Raw genomic sequence first — 26826 nt, forward strand, 5'->3', positions numbered from 1 at the left:
CTATATAACACATCACCTGCATCTAATAAAAGAGTATCCATACAGAAACAGTTAAATATCTCAAAAACACAACAAAACCAAAACACGATGTGAGTGATTTTTTCCCCACCCCATTTTACCACAACTTCCCACAAGGTATTGTACAGCTAAATCCTCTACGTTCATGCACGTTTGTTTAGATCCAGGAAACGTATGACAAACTATGATGTGTTTGTCAGAGGAAACTCTCCTTACAACAATCTTTGGCAGAACGTGTAAAATCTATGTCTGGAAACTGTCTAGAAACCCACTGCACTTCAGCAATACAGCTACCTACAAGCCACTGGTGGACTGAACTGGCCGATCTGGTTTGCTTCACAAGGAAGAAAGACATGAGGCAAACTGGAGGCAGCTAACACAAAGCAGAGTAGGAAAGATGCTTTTAGCTCTGATATGACTTAGCAGACTCTGCGAGAAGGCTAGGTTTACCTAGGTTTTAACCTTAGTGAAAATAACAAACAGCCTTTTTTCTACCTCTAAAATGCATTACTTTTCTTTTTCCTGACTTCATTTGTTTGGAATACAGCTTTCGCACATGTTCGTCCTCCATTTTTTTATGTCTCCTTTGTTATCTTCCTCTTATTTACCGTGTTCTCTGTTTCAGCCCCTTTTCTCATATCGAATGATGTATTTCATCTATAGCTGTTCTCTCTTTTTAGTCCTATTTGTCTTCCCTCCACATTTCCACTCACTCCATTAGTACATTTTTCTCTTCCCCTTTCTAGCTCAATTATCATTTTTCTTTTTCCCCCATCTCTGCCTTTTCCACTATTCATCCTTCTGTACCGCCATGAGATTTTTCTGTCACCTTCCACCTTTTAGGAACTTGTTTATAATTCATCTCTTTCTATCTTTAGCAAGGCTTTAACACTTCTGCCCTTCTAATTCCTGGTTGCATGATTCTCTTTACTTCACTTATCAGAGCAAAGAACATGACTGTACTCACGCACAGGGTGGTACAGACTCAGCCAATATATTTTCCTTGTCTTACTGGACAGTCCAAGAAACAGAATAGGAAAAGTCTATGAAAGAGCAAGGACCGAAAAATGCTTGTTTTCACTGCCAGAGAAAACCCAGGATGTACAAACTGAACAAGTTAATACTGGAAGAAGGTGCCATTTTCTGGGAAAAGACTTCACTTTACACGTGGCACCTTCATTTAAGTTCTCTTAGTTTAAGCGCTATGTTCTTTTCAAGCTGCTTTTAGAGTCTTCCTAATTGAAGAATGCACAGCTACTTTTGGCATTAACGTATAGCAACAGAAGATTTATTATTTTAATCCTAATATGAGTGAGCCTCTTCTAGTTTCCAATTTCCTTTGGATATTTGCTATAAAATTCATTTTTGTGCAATATTTTCTATTGTTTGTACAGATGGTGTAGGCATCTAAATTAGGTGACAGCTATGCAAAAGGATGTTTCCCTAGTGAGGTAAGTTTTCCTAATGTTCTGAAATCTTTTGTGAGCAGCGGCCAGTGTATCAACATTTAAGATAAATTATTATTAAGGATTACAAAAATTAGGGAACAGAGACTCATTTATGAAGACTCTTTTTTGACCTTTTGATGGAATTCAAGGCTTTTTGTGTATACTGTTAAAAAAAAAAAAAAAATTGATTAGCCTAACAGTCTTATGCCCTGGGTTTATAGCACAGACCTACGCTAGCCCCGGCAAGAGGCCAGGAATTCAAAGTTAATACCCATTCAGAGCTTCTGTGAGGTTCAGAGCATTTGGAGCTAAGGTGTTAGTCTGGGCTAATGGCTGCTGCAGTTTTACAACTCAGTTTCTATTAAATATGGTCAAATTACAAGACGGAAAATTCTTTTGTATTCACAGCATTATACATGACTAGTGAAAGTACCCATCAAGGGTCTAGTCACCCAGTGAATGCCAGACTTTCAGGTACTACAGGCCATGGCGTAATATGCCACTGGGCAGTATACAGAATGAAAATCAGTCTCTGCCGCATTGCAGCTGAAGGCCCTGATCCTGCATGGTGCACAGCATTTTGCACCCTGCCATTAATTTCATCATATTTGGAAATGCACGCATGCAGGATCAGGCCGTGGGATATCATCTTAAAATCTTGGGGAAATTGGTTTTCCAATAATAGTACACAATTCCAACTGCTAATAATCTCAGCGAGTTCTAGACTGAGTGCACTTTCAGATCTTGCATTATACATAGGATTTTTTTAGTACTGGCAGAAGGAAAGAGCCTGATGGCTTTATTGATGTTGAATCACACCTTACACAAAAAGAAGTGGAACATCTAAAGTGAGTGGGGCCACCTACACATGGCAAAAGGCCTTTTTTGAAAGGAATTAATGAATTTCACTTGCTTAAATTGAGCTGACATCCTGTAATCCCTACTGTCACTGAAAAACTTCAGCTTCAGATTGTATGTGAAGGGATAGTGACATAAAAGATGGTTTCCAAGCTTCATCTTCAGTGGTATATTTAAAGTTACATACAAAAACTTATTCATGCGGATGTGCTTCATCTCTTCCCCTTCATCCTAGTCAAGAGGCATGCAATTTCACTGCATAAACCCATCATACCAAGATTGACAGTGCTGTGGATCATCTCTGTTCAAAACTATTCTCCTTCCATGCGTGATCTTGACATCTCCAACTGCACACACAGGACAGTCTTCTGGACTGACACAATCCAGGGACAGTTCATCAAGTATTTTCCCTGTTTCAAAATACCACAGTAGTATAAAGATGCCAATTCTCATGAATTGCAAAACTAATCATTGCATTTACCCTGCTACAAAAAACATGACAGGGCTTCTGACTTAGGCTCAGAAGTTCTGAATACTCTACCCGTGCTATGGTCACTGCCAGTTTGACACAGAGAAGTATTTCCTTCCTTCATAACCACTTTTATTTGGATACTGGAAGTACTTAACCCAGTGTGTAACCTGCAGCAGCCAGTACCAGTTCACAGAAGGTGAACATATCTTTAGAACAAAGCATTGAAGATGACAGAAGGAAATGGCATTTTCCTTTTTACATATATATTATTGTTTTCTCCCAGTATCCCCTACCTCACTCTGATCAAAGATACCAGAGCCCAAAATAGCTATTTTTGGTCTTAAAATACCTACTTTCTTTGCCTTCATGTCTTCTCGTTCTGCCCTTAGGAGCTATTTATTCATTTGACTTTTTACTCTCCTTTTGGATCTTGCTCATCTTTCACTCATCTCTTTCCGCTCCCCACCCCGTATTTCCCGTATTTTTTCCTTTCCCCTTTCTAAGAGATAGTTGATGGGAACAGTTAAGCTTTCAGGCTCACAGGAGGATGCTTGCTGGGCACTCTCAGGAGCATCAAAGCCTTGGAGGTAGTGAGCAGGTCAAAGAAACAGGTTTCCCCCACTGCAGTAGTTGCTCTAAAGGAGAGCATTTTATGAGTGTCCAGCACAAATTCACACCCTCCTTTAACCACATAATCAACAACCTCTGTTGCTACACAGCCCCTAATCCTCCTGTCTTCCTTTCTTATCACTCCATTCTCATCCTCTCTTATTCTTGCTGGCACTATTTTATTCTCCTCTTCTAGGCACCACTTCATGTCCTTCACACACTGTGCTCATTTCACACAAACCAGAATGCCTAACCACCTTCCTCCTTACGCAGTAAGAAATTGTGGTGAAAACACATCAGTAAGCATGTTAAGGAATCAACTGCTACATCTAAGTCTTTTGCAATATCCAGCCTTACCAATCTGTGAATATTTCTGGATATAAGACCTCTTTTCATGCAATAGAAACACTTAAGGGGTAAAAAAAAAAAGACTCTACAGGAATACCTACAAGTACCAGGAGCAAAACAGAAAAAAGTTGCTTTTGCTTTTTTAAAGCAAAAGACGGACTTACCTGCAGGACAGTGTACGTGGCATCCTTCCACACACTGCAGAGGGCACTCCAAAGGCTGTGGGTGCTGGCATGTTATAGGACAAGCAGGTCCACAGCTATTATATCGCCATTCACATTGATAATCTAATTCTTGTTTATTCAGGTCCTCACAGCTTTGTGCTACAGAATGAAAGAATCAGAGGCAAAAAAATCAAACCAGAGTGTATTCACCTTGCCTCTCAGAACTATGACACCAAACTTGGTACAAAGTGGACCACATATGCCTAGAAAAAAAAAGAATTCCATCTTTAAATAAAAATATATTTATTTTAATACATTCAGGGCAGGCTACTTCTTCACACTTAATTTTTTTTTCACATGATGAAGTACTTGCTCTAGATCAAAGACATTTGTTTTTGATAAAAACAATTGCAAAAAAAAATCTTTAAATTTTAATTAAAAAAAAGAAAAGGTACCAAAACCATTTCTTTCTCTACATTTGTCTGTACCATGAACTATTATATCCCCTTATTAAGGGAATGCTTTTTCCAGATATGGCTCTGAACATGAATAGAAAAGGGAAGGGAAATGTCACCGTGAGCTGCTAGCCCATTCCCATTAAAGTGAACTTCTCTGGACATCAGTGGGAGCAGAGCTGGATAAGAACAGTCTATCAGAGCCAACAGCTTACTGATCAAAAGCTTGAACCTTTTCACCCAATTCTTCCTCATCTGCCCTGTACTTACGACACAGAGCTGGTGATCTCCAGTGAACAGCAACACCTTTTTGTGCACAGACATGTGCATAGGCTGCTACAGCATCACAGAAGCAAGCACAGTCCCCAGTAGATTCGCAAGCACAAGTGTCATACATGCAAATATCTATGTAGGGCTCAGGATTCACCTGGAAAACAGAAATACAGGGTACAGTACACTCACTGATTCCCCTTGTCTCTTCCTTCTAGACACATTTAACCTTCAGGTGGTTTGCCTGCTCCATTCGCCAAGAGTTGAGGTGCCACATAAACCAGTGCAGGTCTTTCTGCTGATGTCAGCAAAGACCAATATCAGGCCATGTTCCTGAAGCTGTTAACAGACACTGCAGTTTATTGTTCCTTAATATTCCCCATATGGAGTAACTTTATACGTTTTTGGACCCTGTTCCCATATCCTCTTGTGCAGCAGTGTGGGTAGAATGCAATCTGAATGGCATTATACTAGCTCAGCTCCCTCTCCCCTCAAATCTCAACCCTTGTGCTTGACTCCATGTGCCAGTCTCCGGGCTTTAGAGTAAAATTTCCCTCAAGCAGAAGTTATTCTATAGCTTTCTACTAGGTGGTATCCTGAATTTTCCCATGAAGCATCAGCTACAGGACAGGGTCAGAGATGAGAGCACCAATTAGTCAGCTTCCTCCAAGTCCTGTGTGCTGTCAGCACAACCATACTTTTCCCCTCAGCTGTAATGAGTGTTAGCACAGATCACGCAGAATTGAAGAATGTGAAACACATGACACAATACTCACAAGTTTTTTGCATTCTTCAAAGAGATCCCCAGACAAAATGCTGCATGACGTTTCTACCATCATCTGCTTCACTATGTTTCCATTACACAGCGGAGACATCGAGGTCTGTTCCCGGTTGGGCTTAATATTGTAAGAAACAAGCACACATTGCATTAGCCTTGCCTTCAGGACCTCAGGACTCTTCAAATTGAAGTAAGAGACCCACTAGTCCTAGGCATTTTTCATGACAAAGGAAATTGTCAGGACAAATCCTGCCACGGCAGAACGCAGAGTAGAGCAGGTCACCTCCTACAGTTTCTCCAGCTCTTACTCGTACGCTGCAGTTTCAACATAGGTATTTCAATGACAGGAAGTCCCACTGTACCGAACATCCACCCTGAAAAACGGTCATTCACAGCTCTACAGAAGGCCCACAAGACTCACAAATATGATCAGTCTTCAGCAGACAATACCCATGGCCACTGCTCAGTAGTCTCCCCCCCTCCCGTTTAATTTGTCTAAGAACAAGGAGCACTAGCATTGACATGGCATTTATCACAGAGACAGTCTGCAGGTCCTGTCCTGTGCCTATTACACTGAAACGAGGAGCTGCTCCTTCTCAGTCATACCCTGTGGTCTCACTCCTCATTATTGCAACTTCTTCTGTGCTCCAATCAAGTCATATCTAAGAAGTGACATTCAGCAAGGTAATACTGTGGCTATGTCACACTTGCACATAATTTATTCAACTAACCCAAAAGATTTCATGGGATCAAAAATAAACGCTTCATTTTATTTTCTGATAATTAAAATCTTTTAAGGAAAGATCTAAAAAAGCCTTTTTTTTCTGCTCTCTCACTGAAAATTTAGATGAATTTTCAAGAGAAAGTTTTCAGCCTTAAAAGCATCATGTGAATGAAATGCTTCATTTTAAAAATGTGAAAACAAGTTGTCTTCAAGGTGTTTGCTCTCACTTTTTGATCTGGAAATACTGTTGGCCAAAATTATTTGTCAGGTCAAGACAAATTTATTATTCAATTTCATTCTTTCAAAAATCTATATTTGGAAGAGAGGAAGTATACTCTCATGTGTAGCATAACTAGTACCCCATGAAATCACCTAATCTCCAGCACCAGGACATAGGTAACACTTTCAGATAGCAGGTAACCCCCTCAAAATTCAGAAGCAATGATAACATGGCAATAAGATCTTACATCTCCTCCTGTATGTTGCTTTTTCTATTCAAGCCTCCCTAATCTGAAAATAATAACTGAATGCTCTTTAAAAAAGATCTAGAAGCATATAGAAAGAAATTAATCTGTGCATTCAGTTGTTCATAAATAGACAGACTAAGATTTGGGATATGGAAGTTTGGATAGGGAAATACAAAATTTTTAACTGAACTCCCCCTGTCTGAAAATTACAGCTGTTTTTTTAGATTACGCTCTAAAATGAGATTTCCAGTTACCCCTGGATTTCAAGCATCTGGGCTGGCAAACTCTATGACAGCCTCTGCCGTACAGATTGGCTATTTTGACATTCATCTGAAGCCAGGCAGTGCAGAGCCTTAAATAAGTTAATTGATCTTTTATCACATTTCAAGAAATAATATTATTTGGCAAAAATATGGGGGAAGGAGTTAATTTCTATTTATTTTTACCCTTTCAAACCCCTTTGCCCGCTCTTGAGTGATACTGTAACTCATAAATTAGTTTTCACAGTTCATTTGCAATCACCTTTTCAGCATCAGCACAGTATGGATTAACTTTCCAAGAATTCCCAAAGTCAACTGGATCTACTTCAAGATGCTCATTGCTGCTGGTCAAATCATTGTTTTGGATTCCATCAAAATTTCCACATAGACCACACACTTGATCCTTGCAGGGAAAGAAACACAAAATACATAAATCTTACATCTGTGGACTGGCTTAGGGTTTTGTTAAGAAGTCTTTTTAGCCTAGTGCTTTAATGGCATGAGCCTTGAAAGCTGAATTATCCCTGACCTTGCCAAGTTTACTAAAACAGACATAGTCTCTCACAGAGAACGTTTAGCTCCTATTCCCATTCTGCTTAGCTGAAAGTGGGACCATACTGTCTCCAAGGTCTCCAGGAAGCAAGACGACAACTCCGATCAGTGGCACCTGTTGGCTCTATTTGGAGTATGTCCCTACAATCCCATGTTATTTCTGGAGATGACTGTCCTATCACCGTCACTAGTAAATCTGGCTCCTTATACTGCTCTTCTCAAATACAGAAGAAATCCTCAAGGCATAGTTATTCTGAGGCACCACAGCATTCATCCTTTCTGTCATAGGTCATCTCCAATGACCCAGAATTTACCCTTTATAGTTGAACTACCAGGAAAGCAAGCAACCCTTATGCTATTACAAAAAAATCCCTTTATTTTCAAGCAATAGCCTAATACTCCATGAAAATCTATCAGCATGTCTGTATAAAAAAATGTTATTCCCCAGAGAGAGGGTAAGTGCATTCTTTAGTGAGAACAAGAAGTAAAGCAAAAAACACTTACTTTGAAATTGCCTTTTAAGATAACTGAGATTCCCATGGCCAGATCCCAGGTCACACTGATGCTTTTGCCCAGTAAAATGATATAATATCGGCCAGACCTCATGACTTCTAAATCATTGTCATCTTTAGGAGGTACCTTGATGTTTACCTGAACAAGAAAAGCACATTGTGCTACTGACGGTGTCTCTAATTACTATTTCATGTAGGTCACTTTCCCAGTGGGACACGTGCTCACATAGGTTAACAGCTATTTTCAAACATGCTGTTCTCCAAAGAACAGGTAGTTCCCATACCCCATACAGATGCTCCGGAGCACTTGTAAAACTGTAAGCAAGGTATGCGTAAGGGACTGATTACAGGCTTGTCTCTACACTGAAAAGCTGCTGTAGATAAATTATTGCCTTAGAAACAACACTTCTGAACAGCAAATTGGGATACAAGTATAGCATTTCAAGTTCATCACATTTCTGTAATTTTGAATGAGACAATGTCCCTTGTGCTCCCAGGGTATAACATACACTCACCACAAATGGTGACACACAAAGCAATGACTGCTAAACAGAAGGAGGGCTGATAAAGACAACAGGGCATACCAAATTAACAATCAGTTTAGTATTTGGTCAATGGTTCACTGAATAATTACATTTTATTTTTATTTCATCTTTTTAGGAAACTAACACTTCTGTGCTCCTGAGGCAGGTAGCGACAAAAGGGCTGGCTAGGTTTAAGTGTAATGTGAACTGGGAGAACCACATGCATTGGTGGCCTCTGAAGGACCACAGCCTGATTCTGAAGTCAGGAAGGACTTTCTTCCCAACCAGCTACACCAACAGGCAAAATCGTGAGAGATACCTTTTAGTGTCTCTTCATTTTTCCATCACTTTCATTTCCCCTATGTGCCTCTTTCTCTTTCCATCTGGCTGCAAATTCGCTGCCTCCAACTACTAAGAACTTAAGAGATTAATTTAAAATGCTTTCTTTCACACTGTAATCCCCTTTCAATGGGAACACTAACAGGATTATTAACCACATTTGGAGAGAAAGGTCTGGCATGGCTATTACTTTAAGCACCACTAATACATTATCGAAAAACTGCTTAATTGTGGAAGAGACAGACGAAAACTTTCAATCAGTATGAATAGCGATTAAAGCAAGGGAGAAAGAGGAGCCCACAAGCCATTCATCCACTCCCTAGTTGGAGGGCAAAATACTTCCTTATCCCACTATTCCTTCTCACTCAATTCAGTAAAAGCTCAGTACTGTAATTCAATTCTCTTCATCTCTGAGGTATTACCAGAAACTTTATCCCCAGAGAATACATCCTCCAAAGATCTCCTAAAGAGGGCCTTCAGTGTCTTTAGGGGAAAAATACGTCAAAAGATAGACTATTTTAGGAACCGGAAGATTTTTTCATCTTCTTCTATGCCCAATGTATTATTATACAGTCTAGTCACACTTGATCACTTATCTTCTAAATATCTACAGTAGTCTCTGTCTTTCCAAACTAGAGCAAAAACCATAAGAGGATAAAATTGACCTAGGAGGTTGACCTAAATTATAGAATTTCTATGTTTATGGAGGCTTTTTGCCCAACCATAAAGTCATAAACTTTTGACCTTGCAAACTGGCAGATTTATTTGTTTCAGAAGAGCAAAAATGGTTTCACGATAACTTCTTTTTTTACTGTGAACCAGAACGGTAGCATGCAGATACTTCAGTTAAGCCCCCATTTACTTAAAACTAGAAGCTGCTCTCAAAACAGTATCATCTTAAAACAATGCTGCTTGGAAACATTTCAATGGCAAAAAGAAGAGTTGATTCTCCTACTTGCTTCTAAGGATTCTTGTGGAAAAGGAGTGTAGGAAGTCATCACTGAGTGAGAATTTGACCAAGAGTCTTCATATCAGTTGGTTTTATTTAATCTCTCCTTTGGTTGCTGTTATTTCGAAGAAAACCTGCTCTAGATATTACACTGAGCCTTAAACTCTCTAGAAAGACAGCTAAAAATTCAGTTAAGGTTGTGTGGACAGTCTTGTGATACAGACCTAGCTTATGCAAGGACATACACTCTCAGGAACCAAACACCCTCTGTTGCTGGAGTTGCTAGATGCCTAATCATCTCTTGTCTTTTCTGGCGCTTCTTTAGGTGTCCAAACAGAATCACAGCTCTTCTGAAAATCTGTCACCTAAAGAAGCTTTCAGACAAAGCCTGGCTCTATGGACTGATCCCTGCGCTACTATTCACCCTCACCCAGGTAGGGGATTCTTTAGCAGTATAAATAAAGAATCGGTTGCGCAACCAGTATGTCCTATGTTCATTCCTCCAGCAACCAAAAGCCTACATGGATCATATGCTGTCAAGATGCACTGCACAGACACTATTAATAATGGTATGTTTTACGTGTTCCTGTCATGCATCAGTGGCACGCAGCAATTTGCAGGCAATTTGCGGTCTATGCAAAACCTGGTACAGCTTTGTCTGTTAACCCAAAACAAGGCAAATGTAGAGTGGTTTCATGTTTCACTGGGAACATTTTTGCAAAGCTCTGGTCCAGATGCCAGTTCAGAGCACAGTACTTCTGAAAACTGAGCAATTGAAACACTATAATCCACTGTAGCTCTATAATGTTTGAACACACAGACGGTCTTAATTGTTACAGTGCCCAAGGCAAGGAGCTGAACTCTGCCCTTTGGAAAGCTTGTTTCCTGCCATGAAGGGACATGGGAGGTGGAAGTGATTCTTGGTCAATTCTTCAGTGTTTGTTGGTAGGAAAGGGGAAAAAAAGAAGAATCCAGTCATCTGGATTTTCCATCTGACAACTTAACAAGGGAAAGGATAGTTGATATTTGCTTTTGCAGTATCAACTTGTTTCAGCCATGACTTCTTTTTTTTTCCTGTGTGCTCCATCCTTCAGAAGGCTAACTTAGGTCTGAAGCTTTACTAGTCTTGGGACAGTCACTTCTTAGCTCTTCCTTGCACTTAATCTTCCTTGAAATAGACTTAGATCTCCCATGTTTAGAAAGGGCACTCCTCATATGAGCTTGCATTGAACAGCATTCTTACGTGAGATAAATTTATTGGCATCAAGCAGAAATACCAAAATGGCATTATACCTCTGGGAGCAAAATGAATAATTACAATCCTGCTAATCTGTTCATTTTATGATCTAATTTTCAAGAACCACTGAGAATGAGGTCATTCATGCCTCATCTTACTAAACAACCTGAAATTCTTTTCCCCAAAAGAGGGAAAGAAAGAGAACAGAAGCATACATACGTTTCCATTAAACAACTCTATTTCCCCACTTTCATACAGAATGATAACCCTTTTGGTGCACTTTTCTCCAGTGAAGCCACAGCCTTCATTTGAAATTAGTATCCGGAATGTCCCAGAGCCATCCTTGCAGAAATCCTATCAGATGAAAATAAATGAATGAGTCATTAACGTGGAACATTTGAAAAACACATACAGATCTATGGAGAAAAAGGAAGCCTCAAATAATACCCTGTGTGCTCTGTGGCCAATAAGATATATGTTGGTATGCCAATTGTTCCATAATTTATTTTATGCTTAGTGTTGATATTCATGTGGTCCACCCCTTAAAGAATGAGGCCCACTCTGCCAGTGACACACACACGTGCATATTTTGCACGGAGGACCCACGCTATTACAGTGTCTGTGATATTTTAAAGATGTACAATGGTCACAGTGTACATCTTAATACATACATATTAATTGATTTAACAATGAAAACAAGACTCTGCAGCTTTAATGATAAAATAAAAGTATAAACCTAGAAGGTTAGGTTAGAAAGACACTTGCTGCACAGTTTGGAGCAAAATGTTTGATGCCCATGTTTTCCCACCTGTACATGAATAATAATTACAGTAATGTCAACCTATTTCTTGGGGAGCAATCATGTTGTTTAATGTAATTTTAAATCAAATATTTCTGAGATGCATGGAGAGTTAGTACTACATTTATATGATGACTCATGACTATCAGGCCTTTTAGGTTTTGGGGTTTTTTTTCAGTCTTTCTTTTTTAAGAAAAAGACCCTGTCTATAGTTCTCTGTGTTTATCATCTGAGGAAAACAGATCTCATTTTCATTTTAAGTAGTTTTGTAGTACTGTATGCTATTACTGCCCCTAAGACCTTTACACAGAGCTCTCACTAGTATCAGAGCAATCATTCTTCTAGGGTGATCCAGCTGGCATCAAGGTGGGACCATATTTCAAAGACCTAGCCAGAGACAGGTTGATCACGCTTTCCTGCCCAAGGAGAACTGCAAGGAGTAATGGGCCTCATGAAAAGGGTCTGTGAGGAAAAAAGTAGCAACCCAAGAAACATGACACTTTCTAACTGCAGAAGACTGTTGTTATCAACGAGCAGTGGATCCATCTAGTGTTAGACCAAATTTTCAGAGAAATCCTCCTTCTTTTGCACATGCATTTTTAAATACACAGTGATTTACATCTGTAGATAAGCTTTAATCTTATTTAACACTCTAGATTTCTGGCTGCTCCCACAAATCACAGGCTGACATTAGTGTGCTCTGTCTTTATCCATATTGGATATTGTTGATGTACCCAAACAGGTTGGTGCATGGAACAGGAGAGTGACTTTGCCGAAGTGAATGAGCAGAGTCTGTGCTCTGGACACATTTAGACAAGGTTCACCAAGCACTTATGGTCTCACTCAATTAGACAGTAAGCCACCACTACAGGATAAAGCAGCTAGGGGGGAATGAGGAAAGATTGACTTATGGATATCTACAATTCCTTGTTAGAGATGAGATTCAGACAGCTCTCCATACCGTGCTGCTCTCATATGATTTATGACTGCCAGCTAGATACATGACAATCTAACTCACTTCTATAGAACACAATGCAATCTTCATATCTCTGAAGTCATCAGTAAGTTCTGCTCTCCTCTACAATACAACTGGCTTAGTAATTAAGAATACTTTACTGTGATTTATCCAAATGTTGGACTTCTCTCTTGGTGTAAAACACCTTGTATATTATCAGACAGCTTCAGCATTTGACATATTCTTACCTGAACTAATACATATTGACAGTTTCCTGGAAAATTGTATTTCAATCCATCAAATGTCAAATAATGAGCTGTACCAATAACAGTGCAGGTGCCATCACACATATTTTTGGTGCATTCCCACTTTCGACCATGGCACACACTGTAACAGAGAAAACAAGTCAGTGACAGTTATAATTATTTCCAATGTATATAGTAGGCAAGAGAATGCAAGGTGCTTTAGGCAAAGCGAAAGAGCAAAAGTTTCTGCCTCCATGAGCTCATGATCTGAAGACTCTCCAAAAGACACACAAGTGGTGATAAGCTACTGTCTTGCCTTGTTCTTCTCTTTTTCCTGGGCCTGGGTCAGGGAGCAACCTACTGCAGACCAAACAGGAGCATTGCTCCCCTGTGTGTCTTAACCCAGACATCGGCTGCAGCTCTGTGAGGAACCTCTGCAGTTGTCTGTGCTGCTGTCCGTCCTCACGGATGTTCCCAGCAGATCCTCTCTGTGTTTGGCCCTGAGAAGGTACTCTTAGAGGGCTCCGTGCCTGGGCTGTTGGAGTCCTTCTCTAGATAGAATTCCATAACTACATTACACTACTGTGCATCAGATGACAATCTCTCTCATTAACATAAATTAGCATATGTTAACATTGGGTGCATAAATCCAAATAGTGCATTGACAGGTTAAGTGATAAGGAATATGTTTCCCTTTTTCTTACAAGCTGCATGTAGCAGTATGTGTTTTCTGAACCTCCCTATTACAAGATGACTGGACAGGGCCTGCTGGAATATTTCATAATACTATTAGTATTTTATTTTGGATATGCTGCTTTGCTCAGAGTATCATTTTAGAAAAACAGTTTGATCACCGTCTAAGGACCATTAGAGGTCCTTAGGTTAAATATGAAGTATAATATCAGCAACCCTGTTTTTATTTGGGGTTTTATTTGTCCATTTTTCCTCATTGAAAGCCAAAATAGTAGTAAATTTAATATCCAACTGATGCCAAAGGACATGCGTTTACTCTAGTGACCCACTTTTGGGACCAAGTAACCAGGACTGTACTTCAGTCTACCCAGTGGCTTTTGTTCAGATTATATACTTAAGTATAATACCACCCTTCTCCAAAGAGCTGTCTTTGTTCTTAAATTAAATTCGTTCTTCATGACAGTTTATCTGACCTAGCAATTGGAGATATTACATCACAGTCTGACAAGAATACGCATATGGATAGAAATATTTATTTTTCTGTACATTGGCACACATATACATACACCCTCTGAGGAATGTCCTATGGTGTAATACTGTCCCCTGAGATCTCCTGTGGTGACCGAACCAGAATGTCTGCCCTACAGGAGAATTCAAGTTTGGCACCATACAAATAGGACTCCAAGCTGAATCTCGGATTATGCAACTGGAGACGTGACAAGATGTGACATCAAGGTACCTGATCATGGAAGGAGACGCACCAGTGGTTCCCTGCCTGTATAGTTTACAAGTGATGTTGTCAAGGACACCTCCTAGACTTCCTCACAAGCACAGAATATGCAAGAAAAAAAAGGGGACATCCTGACATGCAGAGCAAAACAAGATGCTGCCTTGTTTATTCAGGGGGAGGGGAATTCTGAAGGGCGATCAGACACAGGCTTAAGGTCTTGATATCATTATACCTACATTGCTGTAGCAGCTGTATTGCACTGTCATTATCATACAAAGCCAGTGATGCCATGATGAAAGGGACAGCGTTCTTTTTTTTGTTTCACTGCTTCTTTTGCACTCTTTTTGCACTTTGTTTTTTTGTTGTTGTTGTTTTGGGTTTTGGTTTGTTTTAAAAAACAAAACAAAACAGACAAAAAAGAAACCCACATGGTGACCATCTTCTGACTGGATATTCAAAATGCAAAGAAAGCCAATTCTCTTATCTTGGTGTAACTCAATTGATTTCAGTGTAATTATACCAGCGTAACAGACAGAAGGAAAAATAGTAGGGCTCCTAGTCTTCATGATGACACAAACCAGCCATATTAAACACCAATCATTATTAAGTTTCTAAGAGTTTCCAAGAGCATTTGTATCCTTTCATTGCTGTGATACATAATAGTGTAAATCTTACATGGTACCCTGATAAATAAGGCTCAAGGAGGTAAATACCATTATCCTCATGTTAAAATAAGAGGGAAATTGAGAAATGAAGATAAGAAGAGACTTCAGAGCATCCACCCAGTCCTCTTGCCCTTTTCCAGAGGTATCCTGGAGAACCACAAGCCTTGCTACAGAAGCTGCATGTATGAAAGGGGATCTTTTCCTTGTCATCCACGGGCTTTTGATCAGTGAAATAAATTGATTTGCTAACTAAAAAGAGACTGAGCAAACAAAATAAAAAACAAGGTCAATGAAGCATAAAATCTGCTCACTCTTTTGTTTGCTATTAATTTTGGGGAGTTAGAAGAGCATCTGACACCATATCTAATCTAATCTAATAATAATAATTTAATAATCTAATAAGCAATATCTTGCTTGAGGTTGGAGAAACATTCATCTACTAAATGCTGTATGAATGCAGATGGACATTATCGCTGCCCCAGGGATTTTCTAATCAAGCTCTATAAGGGCAGGGAAAGGGGAATTCTATCCCTGCTTTACAGATGTAAAACCTTAAGGATAAAAAACCTGAGGTGCTTTCCCAAGATCAAATTGCTAACCAAAGAAAAACCGGGTACTGAACCGAGTTCTCTAGTAATGCCTTAACCCAAGCATAAGCATTGTTTAATCTTGATAACACTTCACAATATAATAAATACTGTGCAATACATTTTCTTCAAAGAATGAAGTTTCAGTAACATGAAACCTATTGCACCCTCTGCTATTAAATCTCTGCTAATAGGTAGAGCAAGACCAAGATTTTGTATATATGTGCACAGACAGGTTTTAAAGTATGTGGTGTAGCAAAATTCAGATTAGCAAATATTTGCTGTGTACTGCTTCATACATGTTATTCAAAATTTTCACTGAGCTCTACAATGAATTCCCAATACATAGTATAACAAAAGTTTTGCCACTAGGGTAGACTTGGAGACATTCCGTTGTTCATGAATAGGGTCTCCCATATGTCAAGTTGAATGTAAATGCCAAATCTGACACCTCTGGCTCATATATTGTGTTCGCAGGTGTTCACATCTGGCTAAGAACAAGTGAGAATGAGAACTCCTGCAACAGCAGTACAAAAAGCAAAAACAAAAGAAAAGGAAGATCTGACCTCCAAAATGCAGACTCTCAATTCCTATTAATTCTCAAAGCAATAGTAATTTCCTATACCACTTTCTAAATGACATTTGACTTGATATTTGCTGAGAACTCTCATGAAACTTTTCAAAGTCACATTATTCAAAAAAGCTCTAGTGACATTTTTGAAGGGACCTTATTTCCCATTTTACTTTCACATTGAAGAAAAATACCTAAAATGAGAGGAAGAACTTTTTATCAATGAGAAAAAGCATGATTTCTAACATTTTCTTGACTCTGATACTGAAGAAAATTCTATATTAGAGGAAATGTCACTTACAATGGCATTGCCAGAAACAAAAGGGCAGTTACAAGAATGAAGCAACATGGTTATGACTATTTTAAGATTGAATATTAAAAGAATGACCGAAAATAAAAAGACTGTGCATGGTTATTATGAAGAATCTTGCAAATTTCACACCACCACCTAGGAGTTTTACACCTTACTGTTCTTGTTTCAATAAAATTTTCATTGTGTCTGTTTTTCAGCTGAGTCACTTTTACCTAGATGCAATGTAAGCAGGTTATAGCATATGTATCTATATAAAAATATCAACTTCTCCTCCATCTTCCTCCCTTCAAACATACTTTTCCCCGGGTCTAATTGCAGTACGTGATTCACAATGTAATATGTAGCTGCAAAGAAAAAAAAATGAAACAAAACACTGGAAGGTCAATAATTCCATGTAAAACCATAAAGCCTTATATCCAAGTCTAACTTACACTAGTTAGGAGCAGTCCCACTAGTTTAAAAATACAACACTTGACATCACTGTTGCTCAAAGATCAATGCACAAAACAAAAACCAAACCAAATGTCTCTTTAATGGTGCTGATTCTCCAATCCATCTCCACCCAGTCATACAGAGGATAACAGAAACACTGCTGGTGGCTGCATGTCCTACACCTTGGACTCTTGGAGCTATGCAGGAAAGGGCCACCATTCCCTCCACAAGCACACATGGAGAGCAAAACACCTCTCCCATGCAGCAAGCCTGCTGTGCAGGCAGAAGCCAAGAATGGTCCAGCAGGCAAATACCCTATACCTTACCCAAGGCTGTGCTGAGGGCTTCCCTCCATGCAAATCTCACAGCCCAGAACTTTCTTTTGAACCTACAAATTCTTTTTCAAGAACAAAACAGGATAGATAGGGATGTGGGTGAAAGACACGGAGCACTTCCTCTTTTCTTCTAAGAAGATATCACCAACTCCCCCCTCCTCCTTTCTTCCTTTCTTCCTCCTTCTGCAGGTATCAGTGGACTAAGTGCTCATCTAAGGTATAAGAGGCCAGCTCTGTTTTCTGCCTGACTCAAACTCCTCTTTAACATTTCCCTGGAGAGCTCCTGTCATATTATAGCTGGCATATCACACCCTTTCTGCTGATGCATGCTTCTGGCTGAAAAGGACTATTTGAAGGCCCCCAGACAGCAAAAAAAGGGAAGCATGACAGCAGAGCTTAGCCACAAAATGCAGGCTCCATTCCTCCCACCCCAGAGGAGCTCCCTATATTGTTATCTTGTGTTGCAAGATCAAGGAGCAAATACACTAGCTAGTGGCTACAGAAGACCTGCACAAACACATGGACTACCTGTTTGCGAAGTACCAGGTACAGTTTTCCTTATATTGCACTGCTCTGATGTGACATGCAATGGGAAGATGCTGGAAGTGTGCTATTGCACTGTAAAACCTGACTTTATATAAAATAGATCTGTTAAGCAAACAATTTTTTTTTTTTTTTCAAAAACATGTTAGGTGCCCTAGAGAAAAATGGAAAAATGCAGTTCCAGTGGCTCACCATGTGTTGCAGTCATTAGTCACTGTCTCTCCCTTGGCATATTCCCTTCCGTTGTGAAAACATGGGCATCTCTCAGGAGCAACACACTTGTTTTCATGTCGCACCTAAGCAAAACACACAGTTTGTCAGCATGCAGGTATGTGCCAGTACGCAGAAGAGTAAGCACAAGAACATGTGGATAAAGAATAAAGGAAAGGATAGAGGAAATGGTTCAAGACTATCTGAGGTAAGAAGGGTTCAACACTGCTAATATTTTTTTCCCATTAACATAAATAGAGCTATGGGTATATAAATCAAAGTCTTGTTTCAGGAAGCTGGGAGAATAAATTAAAATAAACTGCTGGGAGAATAAATTAGATTATAGAAGAGCTTCATGATGAGAAATTTCAATTTGACCAAAACCAAGATAGCTAACCTGAATATGGAGAGCAGGTGAACAGCACATGCTTCTCACGCACAACAAACTGAAGGATGGCCTACTAGAAAAGCAGCCAGCTGCCGGGCTCAGCTGGGCTAACAACTGAAATACGCCCACTGGGGAGGAGACAAGGAGCTGCAGCACCAGAAGAACTCAAGTGCAAATGAAGGTTAGGTTGTCACAGACAACACCCCCCCAAACACAGCCCACTCCCCTGTCTACTTGCCTTTGAAAATTCCAGTAGTCACTCATTTTCTTTCAAATGCCTACTTATCCCCCAGAAGGCAGGATAAATATCAGTCCATTTGAGACATTATTCCACTCTCACAGGCACTGTGACTGGGAAATACGTCATTATGTTCTGTCTACAATTTTTTCTTTTTCAGTTTTACCCTGCTGATCTTAGTTTCTCTTTGTATAACAACAAAACATTTGTCCCATTTAAAACAAAAAAACCCAAAAAAAACCCAAACAGAAAAACAAGTAATGCCATTAGACTACTCAGTTTTTTCCATTCCTTTTCTCTGTTTTTTCTGTGATTACTCCCTTTCCATTTTGAAGACAGACAGTTTTAGAGTATCAAACAAAACCAAGGCTGGCTATACTGTTTTTCACTTGGATGTGGTTCTGCAAAGCCCAGGGTAGGTTTGGCTCATGCTTCATGGAATACCGAAATGGAGAGCACTTCCCTTCCCTCTCATTCAAAAGTCACAAAATATCACCTTCCTAATTTAAACTCTTTCTTTAAAATCATTAAAATAGTTTCTTTTTTGCCATTAGATACAGGCCAATGAGATCAATGTAGTCTGAACGCCAGGTTAATAAAGCAGAATTGCTCTGCCTTTTCCTATGGGGACCTAGAACCGCCACAGGGAACTACTAATAAAAAGGATTTCACAGCCCAGAGACCCTTCACTCATATGCAGCTCCACATGCTCCATGGCTTATGGAGGACTATATTATGCCAAATAAACTCACACTGATAGAAGCAAGACGGAAACAAAGAAATGCTTTTCTAGATGATAGAGCTGGGGCTCTGCCTCCGACGTAATCTCCACAAAGGATGGGGAGAAAACAGGCCAGAGAGGACCATGTGTTTCCAAGGCTGTTTAATTCCTTCTTTCCTTCCTTCCTGGTGGCATTCAGGAAAAAAGCAATATATGACTTCACGCTATGGCTACATTTCTGAATTTTTCCACAGTGTTCAGCAACACAGGTCACAACAGATGTGAGGGCTAGCCTCTGGATACAAAATTTGTGATTAGATTTTTGGTTAGTAAAGTGAGGATTAGGACCTCTTCTACTTGCTCCCTCACACATTGACACAAAGCTAGTCACAGCCTATCCCCAACTCTAAAAACTTCATAGACTGGTGTTATTATTTCCATCACAAGCATATGGCCACCATGAAGCTACAGCGCGGTGATTGTTAATCTACTGACAAAGAGGGAAGACTACCTTGTCTGAACACTGCAGAGTGGGTGGGTGGGATTTAGAAAGCTGGACATAAATACCCAAAGTGGACTTTGACCAGAAGACTAATTTTTTTTGCTGCAAAACTCAATGGATGGTGATTTTATTAACAGTAACACACAATCTACTGGTCAGATTGACACCACAACCAAAAGCCGATATATCTGGCAGCCCGATGCCACACTGTGTCGCGAGTCTGTTGAGCACAGTACCGTGTGGTACTACTAGGCCAGTGGCATCATGCACAAACAGCTGGACTTCCTGTGGAAGTCTCTCAATCCATCAATAGCTAGCATGTAATACAGGAGATGTAACAGCCCGGAGTGCCTGAGGGGGTGGGAGGCATGAGTCTTGGGGAGGCAACCACAAGAAACGACACAGCTTTGTAATGAGAACAGCGTCTGTTCATACCACCTCACACACATACGATGATGCTCCTGAAAGCACGTCCGTGGGATTATAAGTGGATAAATAGCTGATGAAGCTACCCCCTGCTCGGGCGTCTGACAGAAATGTCCATCGTTTCATTGATCTGCTTTATTAATTGTTACGCCTTGACAAATCTTGCAAAAGGAACGACAATATTACAGAACCTTTAAGATTCTTCTCCCCTAAACTCTGCCTTGATGAGGCTGAATTTTAATCTCTCTTGGTCAACACAATTTTGATGAGTATGTCACTGTCAAGGGAAGCTCAGGTTTTCATTCTGTTCCTCCTGATACACCTGAGGGCTTCAGCACAAAGTCAGCCAAAGGTAGAAAGGAGTAAGGGATTAAGTAAAGGAAGTGGGTCACATTAGAACCCAACAGCTGATACATTTTAACTAAAACAGCCTGTCACCATTTCTATGCAGACAAAGACAAGTCAAAAACATGTTAGGACAGACCACTCAACATGTGCTGGTTTACACTTGACTTTTCTTTCTTATGTTAGCTGTATGCTTCTTATGTTTGTTTTATGAAGCATTATCGTTGGGCAGATGCACATACCATAAAGCTGGTACCCACCTCCTTGTGAAGACTCTGTCATGTTGTTCTGTAGGATAAGCCTACACTGAAGAATATATAACAGCTAGCAGGAAAATCAAGATAGCACTCTATTAAGTTTCTGTTCAAAACAGTTTGGAGGAAAAAACCCTTTCAAACTTTTCTGATTAAAATGTTTAGGGTTTTTTTTTTCTTTTTTCTACTAACATATTATAGTTTTAGAAATAGTTTTATTTCAGCAGCCAGAATACAATAAAATGTTTCATTTCAATTTTAAACCTTAATTTTGCTTCAGTTGTTGGAAATTGAAAGAAATTTATTTTCTAGTTTTGAAGTGTCTGGATTTTGTGCTTTCTGATTGTTCTGCTCCTCTTTTTCCCCAGAAAGGTGGTTAACACTCCATTTGTATATTTATTAATATTTTCCAATGGGAAAAACCTGGAGTGCAGTAAACTAATCTGAGAAAGCATATTTTTCCCCACACTTCTGCACATATGTTATGATTTATCTTTTCTGCTATGCAAAAGGGTGACAAGTATGGAGAATTTCCCACCCTCCAGATGATCAAAGACAGAAAAAGAAGAATTACTTTTCATGACATATTGAACATTTTTATTTTCAAGAAATCAAAACAATGTAAAATATTAAGTCAAGACGAGCTGGAAAACTTATTTTTCAGTTGAAAGAAATTAGTTTTCGTCTGCATTTTCTGACTGGGGAAATAATCAATTGATTAGCAATTTCTCACCCCAGCAAATTTTCCAATTCAAATCTAGGCAACCGCAGCATCATGTTCATGAACAATCCTTGATTATTGTTTTTTATTCTTTTTCAGATATGTAATTCAAAATTGGCAGGCAATTTGTGCATACAGATTTTAGACTATGGATTCCTCTGTTTAAGACTGATAACTCAGCTAACTGATCTGTAAACATCTTTTTTTATACGTAGGGGTAACATTGTACTTAATTACACATTAACTGCTATATATACTTGCAAATTGCACTGGAGAGTTGTTTACGTAAACTACGAATCTTTGACTGTGTTTCCCGATGCTATGAATCATTTTAGAGAAGCAAGAAGATTAATTTTTTTTGCTAATAAGTTATCCATGACCATTCATAATTTTTATAACTTATTGTACCGCAAAAGAAAAAAATCTTCAGTAAAATGGCATAATTTCTTCCAGAGTGATGATATGTGCGAATATTTATCCCCATAAATGTTCAGTAGTCTGCTACTTCCCACAGACATTCCTACAAACAGTAGCTCACCTCCGTGAGTGCTTATGAATTAAGCAGGATTACAGACACCAGCAAAGGAGACTGACCGGTAAAAGAAATAGTAATACCTTTTTCCGGTCCCTTTGTTGCTCAGCTCTGTTGGTACAAGTCCGGAAAATACAGACGTTGTGACTGCAGCGCTTTCCCTCAGTGTGCCCAGAGGCATTAAGGTAGAGAGAGGCAGGATGGAAAGGAGAACCTGGTCACCACCCCAAATCCTTCTGTCTTTGGCACCTGATACTGGGAGCACATTGCAGAATGCAGAAATAAGGAAAAAGCCTCCCCCAAACCATCCTGGTTAGGTGCCTATTGGTGACGAGGAGGAAACTGCTCTTTGATAACAAGCTGGCAGGTCCCATGGAGCCACACACCGGGAGTCTAACGCATGGCAAAGGGCACCCACATAATGAAAGCACCGAGCTTGATCCTGCCTTTGCATGGCTGTGCTTACAACAAAATTGTCTATATACTGGCTTCTCCCATCGTGGCTTTGAGAAACGCAAATCTCGCAATTTTTATTCCCTGCCAGACGGGAAGCCGATGAGAATGAGCAATTATAGACTGAGTTTACTGGAAGATTGAACCATACTGTCATCTAGCGGACAAAGAACTTATTTTACTAGTTTTTTAAAAACCTGACAAACCATCTTGTTGAATTCAGGGGCATGGTTCACATCACTGCGAGTCAGCTGGAGTTTCCAATTCCAAAATGTCAAAGACTGCTTCTCCTGGCAAGAATTTTATTAAACAATTGGTTGAGTGATAGTTCTAATCTACTGAAAAGGAATATGAAATTCAATACTAAATGTGAAGGTTAATTACTAGGAAGTTGATTTGGGGGAGTTTTTTGGGGGGGTTCCCACCTTTTGGGTTTTTTTTCCAGTTGAGTAGTTACCATAATTTGTTTTCCATTATTACCTCTAAAGTGTACTATTACCATATCCTGGAACTGAAACCAGATCCCAAGCCCCTTCAGCAAATCAAAGAGATCTGATTGTTATGTGCAGAGAAAGACCTGTTCACACTGGAGCTCTTTGAACTTTACAAGTACACAAACTTTTGTAAGTTTACTTATCACACTACTATTTAGGAATATTCTTCTCTAAAAGGAAAGACATTTAAAAACTGAAATGTGAAAAGAAGCAACACTTGTTTTAAAATTGTTGTGAAAATTTGCTCAATGTTGATATGAATGCCTTCAAATTACGTTCTGTATTTTTCACTTCAGACCTACAACATACTTCACAAGCCTGAGATTTTTTCTAAAGCTGGCATTTTATTCTGCAGTAGCATCTATTTACATAAATGTGTGTTTATCAGCAAAATACGATAGCATAGTTCAAAAAAATACATGAATATCAATGCTAGAAATGACTGTGTTATCAGAATTCTATTTATTCTATTATCTTGTTTCTAGTGAGACAATGGAAGGAATTTTGAGGGAGAAAACACCTGTATTCGTATAGATGCAGAAAAAAACAACACACCTTTATAAAAATACATGGCTCCAGGAAAAGTTAATTGCTTTTTTAAATGGAATTTAAACTAGTGGATGAAGTCAATTCATTAGAGCTGAAGCCTAAGCATAAACATGCATCTCAACCCTAGAAGTAATAACCCATACCTTCATTTGCTAACAGTCAATGTCCAGTGCATATTAATCTGAGCCTGTACCTTGAGCAGGTATAAAAAGTGAAAAAAAAATAGACTTCCTGGGTTGCAGCATTTGAAAACATCTTGCTTTACCATATGTCCCTCTGAGTCAGGAAACTGCACCAGCACGTCTTTAAGTACCACAGGTATCAAATAAAGTCTCACAATTGTAGAGTATTTTATCCCTTAAACAAAACAAAGACACCTCCACTCTCCTTTTCCAGCATCTACGAGATATTTTCATCTGCATTTCATGCATTGAACATCACAAACGTCTTAATCCCAGCAGTTTTCCTGGACAGAGAACTCAAAAGTGCCATTTACTTGACTTCATAAAGCGTGTACCATGTGCTCCACCTATTCACATGATGCCTGGGACTATACCCTCAGCCCCCAGTGAGATCCTGTGCACAACTCTTCGCCTGCCCAGAGAGCGTTGCACAGCACTGAAAACTGATGCTTTTTTCTATTGCTCAGAGAACAACAGCAGCAATCTGCTGTCTATTCTACTCCGACTGCTTTTTATCAGAGCTCTAAATTGACATTGAGTTCACAGTCACTGGTTTAGCAAATAACTATTTGCTGTTTGCTCTATTTAAAAATGACTGAACTAACAAATTTTAGGGTTGCAGGGGAACATAACCCTGGACTCCAGAAAGCACCTTACCAGTGAAAAAAGCATGCCTAGCACACCATCTGCAATTCCAAGACACCCTCTGGCATAATCTTAGCAAGTTTCATGTCCCACGTTCCTTCTCATGGGGAACTCCCAGTTTGGTACCACACACAGAAGGGCAGCAGCAGAGATGGAGACTTAACAAGGAAGCAATTAGTATCAGTGGGAGGGTTTGGCTGGATGTGGGATGGGTATTTGGGGTGTGGGTGCCTGTGTACTTCTGTCTTTCTGACTAGGGAAGTTCAGCAAGACTGAGGAGGAGTTTGAGAGGAGAGTTGAAGGAAGACATAAATTGGTCTTAAAAAAAGTGGGGTTTGGCTTTTTGATTATCCATTATTATTACAAGCTAAACTTCATCTTTTATGCAGATATACTAATACACATATTTTAAACCAGCCACAATTTGGCAGAGTCAATACTTCACAACCGCATATTTCCAAGCTGCAAGAGGACTGCTGGTAGGAAAAAATGAAGACAAGAAAACAAAGAGGAGCCTGCTTACCATCCCTTTTGGACAGAGGCATCCAGATATGCAGCCATGGCTGATGCACTCCAAGTCATAATTCTGGCAAGTCTTGGCACACTCCAACCCTTCAGCTCTTGGGTTGTTTGCAGGACAGACAAATCTTTCCATGGAGGATCTGCATGTCAAGCTCCTTTTTACTTTAAAAAATAAATTTACAAAAATTGCAATTAGAACTTCAGTATTGTTAGCACAGTATTTTTCTAAAGGATGGATCAACATTTTTATTAGAAAATTAATTTAGGATATAGAATGGAGCAATGCCACTATACCACTATGCATGACATCGTAAAGGTAACAGTCCCCATTTCCCATGAAGTGACCTCAGTTAGGCTATCACAAAAGCATGTATTCTAATACGAAAGCAAAAGGAGCTGCACAAGGGTTCAATTCCAGATTGCACTAGGGCTACGAGCACATTTTAGTGTGAAACATATTTCAACCCGTAGGCAGTGTACACTAGCAATATCAGCACAGAATCCGTGTTCTGAGAAGCAACAGCACCATATATTATTGTGTTTAGACTCATTTCCAACACGGAGTATAACTACATGGGTGACTGTTTATAACAATGCCCTTAACTTAAACACAAAGTTTTCAAACTCTTTGAGAACTCAGGTTCTGACAGAAGATCGGGATTTCCCAAGAAACTCCAGGTTATTATTTCAAGCGATGCTAGAAATATGCTTCTGTGAGGTTTTGTAAGTCTTAACACACTAGTATCAGGAAAAGTATGTCTTAATAACATTACAGCAGGAGTTTGGTGAGGTATACACCTAGAACGCTTCACCTGAAGGACAGTGGGGGCCAGCCAGTGACACTGTTACTGGTGGTCTACCAAGACCCCCTCTCCCATCACAATCCCGTAAGCTCCATCCATATATCAGTGGGGAACCTCAAAAAATCGCAGACCACTGATGTCCTATTTTCCAATGCAGTGCTTAGCTCTGCAAGGCAGTTGTCAGTCTCCAGGAGGTTTTACGGCGAGATGCCTGGTGGCTGGAGGGCACACTCAGTGCCTGGCAGCACACTAATCTTCAAGCCACAGAAAGCTTTGTCTGCACCAGAAAGGAGAGCTTGCAACCTGCTAGTCAGAAGCAGAAGGTATAAAGCTGGCTAGTTACTGATGTTGTGTGATCCTCAAATAGCAACTGGGGGCCTCAGATCACTGCCAAGGGACCCCTTAACCTCCTCAACTAAAGAGACACTGCAGTGGCTAACTATAATTTTGAGAGGTGGGACACAATGAGCCCTGTATCCTCTTATGCAAACATTTTATTTCTATCCTGTAACAAAAAAAAAAGGTTAAAGAAAGACTCACAACATCACCAGCCACTGCAACCTCTGGTACTTCTTTCCTATTCTAGATTACCAAGAGACTGAAGAGGAAAAAAAAAGAAAAAAAAATCAGAAAAAATATTAATTTTTTAAGGCATACTAACTTCTGGCGGATGGCCTCTCATCAGCGAAAACATCTGGCAGGAAGGCACCAGGAACTCTGTTTGTACTGCAGTGCATGAAACCATTTTCACAATAGCTAAGAAAAACAAATAGAGCTTATATTTAACAAAGTGACATTTAGCTTTCACTCACACCGTTGTTTTCAGACAGGCCCACAGGGAACTTGTCAGAGAACCAAAATTACACCTCTCATTGGGGCTGATCTGTTGCTCTCCATCCACTGTGCTTATCAACCTTAAAGGCAAACCTTCCTTATAGTTGCAGTGATAGGCTAGCATGGTAACCCAGCTGTATGCTAGCCCTGTCCTG

The 26826-nt window shown here is 39.6% G+C and overlaps 1 protein-coding gene across 1 annotated transcript in view; it reads right to left on the reverse strand.

Moving 5' to 3' along the window:
* The window catches only part of LOC104077165 (von Willebrand factor-like), a gene marked incomplete at both ends in the record, with an annotated part of 88431 nt that overhangs the window by 28479 nt on the left and 33126 nt on the right, over window positions 1–26826 (reverse strand). Inside the window, 11 exon segments of the mRNA XM_009578293.1 lie at window positions 2599–2734; window positions 3918–4076; window positions 4643–4799; window positions 5419–5538; window positions 7134–7274; window positions 7928–8074; window positions 11204–11338; window positions 12987–13125; window positions 18045–18148; window positions 25036–25196; window positions 26499–26593. Coding sequence (XP_009576588.1) covers window positions 2599–2734; window positions 3918–4076; window positions 4643–4799; window positions 5419–5538; window positions 7134–7274; window positions 7928–8074; window positions 11204–11338; window positions 12987–13125; window positions 18045–18148; window positions 25036–25196; window positions 26499–26593 — 1494 coding nt within the window.

The sequence above is a fragment of the Fulmarus glacialis genome, unplaced genomic scaffold, assembly GCF_000690835.1.
Source record: "Fulmarus glacialis isolate BGI_N327 unplaced genomic scaffold, ASM69083v1 scaffold12515, whole genome shotgun sequence".
NCBI lineage: Eukaryota > Metazoa > Chordata > Aves > Procellariiformes > Procellariidae > Fulmarus > Fulmarus glacialis.